A 1317-nucleotide genomic window follows, 5' to 3' on the forward strand; every position below is an offset into this window, starting at 1 on the left:
AAAAAAAAATCTAATATGGTTAGAAGTTCTGGTTTCAGGGGCACTTCAGCTATTTTGGAAGCACCACAGTATTTAGGCCAACATAAGCTGATATTCAGAAGAATCACACTTTATCTGAGATTATCTAGAAATCCAATAATTGGGCTGGCTGACATCTTTAATTAAGTGATCTGGAGTAGCATCATGTGAGAAACAGCAAAGCTAGCAAGGTGTGACGTGATTCACTCTGCTGGCCACTGATCTGTCGATGGGCCTGAAAATGGCACTTCATTCATTTCTGAATGCTAATTTGTGCGGCATCTTTCAAAGGTGTGAGTAGGGCCATGAATCAGTGATCTTATTGGAATCTCAAACCGAAGGGGGTTGGAACTGTGTATAGGAGGTGCAGAGGTCCTTTAGTTTCAGATCTTTTCATAGTCGCAAACAGCGACCTATGTGACATTAACAAATCTAGCAGATCATTACAAGTTCTAGTTTCAGTGTTACTTGCTTCGGCTATTTGGCAGCACTACTGTATAGGATAAGATGCTACTTAGGAGCAGCTAAACTCAAAACAGATATATGTGGTAAACTTACGGCATTTTGAACTGAAAAACGGTGAAAGAATTAAGAATTTTCGGACACATGTTACTTACATTGTCTCAGCTCTGCATACTTGGCAACATTTCCAAATACTGGTCCTAATGTATCTTCATGTTTAATTCTGCAGCTATGTTCAGTGGTGCTAATGTCCGGGCTCATCATAATCCTGAGCAGCGCCGCCAAGATCACTCACCAGGTGCAGGCCCTCATGGGCCAGACCACCAAGTGGCACGCCTGCTGCACCATCGAGCCGGTCCCGGACGACGAGATAGATCCGGGATCCAACCAGAACTCCATGCTGGAGGAGTACCCCGAGCCCGAGGACGAGAGCGACTGTGAGTCCAGCGAGGAGACCGGCGACGAGGACATGGTGGAGAACACCAAGTTCCTCCAGCCTCACATGCACGTGATCTCCTTCCAGAAGAGGCAGGCACTAGGTACGTATGATCATCGACAGTTATCATACATTTCGTCGAATCTTGGGGCTGATGGAAAACGCTGTTGCAGTGACCTTCCTGGAGAACAACAACGCCGGCATCACCGTCTTCGGGTTCACGCTGGACCGGTCGTACCTCCACACGATATTCATGCTCGAGTGGACGTTCTTCCTGTGGCTGCTGGGGAAAACAGTCGGCTTCTCGTGAAGACGAGGGACTGTATGCACCAAGGTTCTATTCTGTTCCATGTTTTTTTGCTGTTGTGCTCCGTTTGATCCTTGTGTGAAAAGAGAAGGAG

General features: G+C 46.8%; 1 protein-coding gene across 1 annotated transcript in view; it reads left to right on the plus strand.

Moving 5' to 3' along the window:
- LOC123152189 (uncharacterized) overlaps nucleotides 1-1317 on the plus strand; it is a 2459-nt gene extending 1142 nt beyond the window's left edge. Inside the window, exons 2-3 of the mRNA XM_044571801.1 lie at nucleotides 710-1019; nucleotides 1090-1317. Of these exons, the coding sequence (XP_044427736.1) occupies nucleotides 728-1019; nucleotides 1090-1226 (429 nt within the window). The 5' untranslated portion in view covers nucleotides 710-727 and the 3' untranslated portion in view covers nucleotides 1227-1317. The remainder of the gene's footprint in view (nucleotides 1-709; nucleotides 1020-1089) is intronic.

Source organism: Triticum aestivum, chromosome 7A, assembly GCF_018294505.1.
Source record: "Triticum aestivum cultivar Chinese Spring chromosome 7A, IWGSC CS RefSeq v2.1, whole genome shotgun sequence".
NCBI lineage: Eukaryota > Viridiplantae > Streptophyta > Magnoliopsida > Poales > Poaceae > Triticum > Triticum aestivum.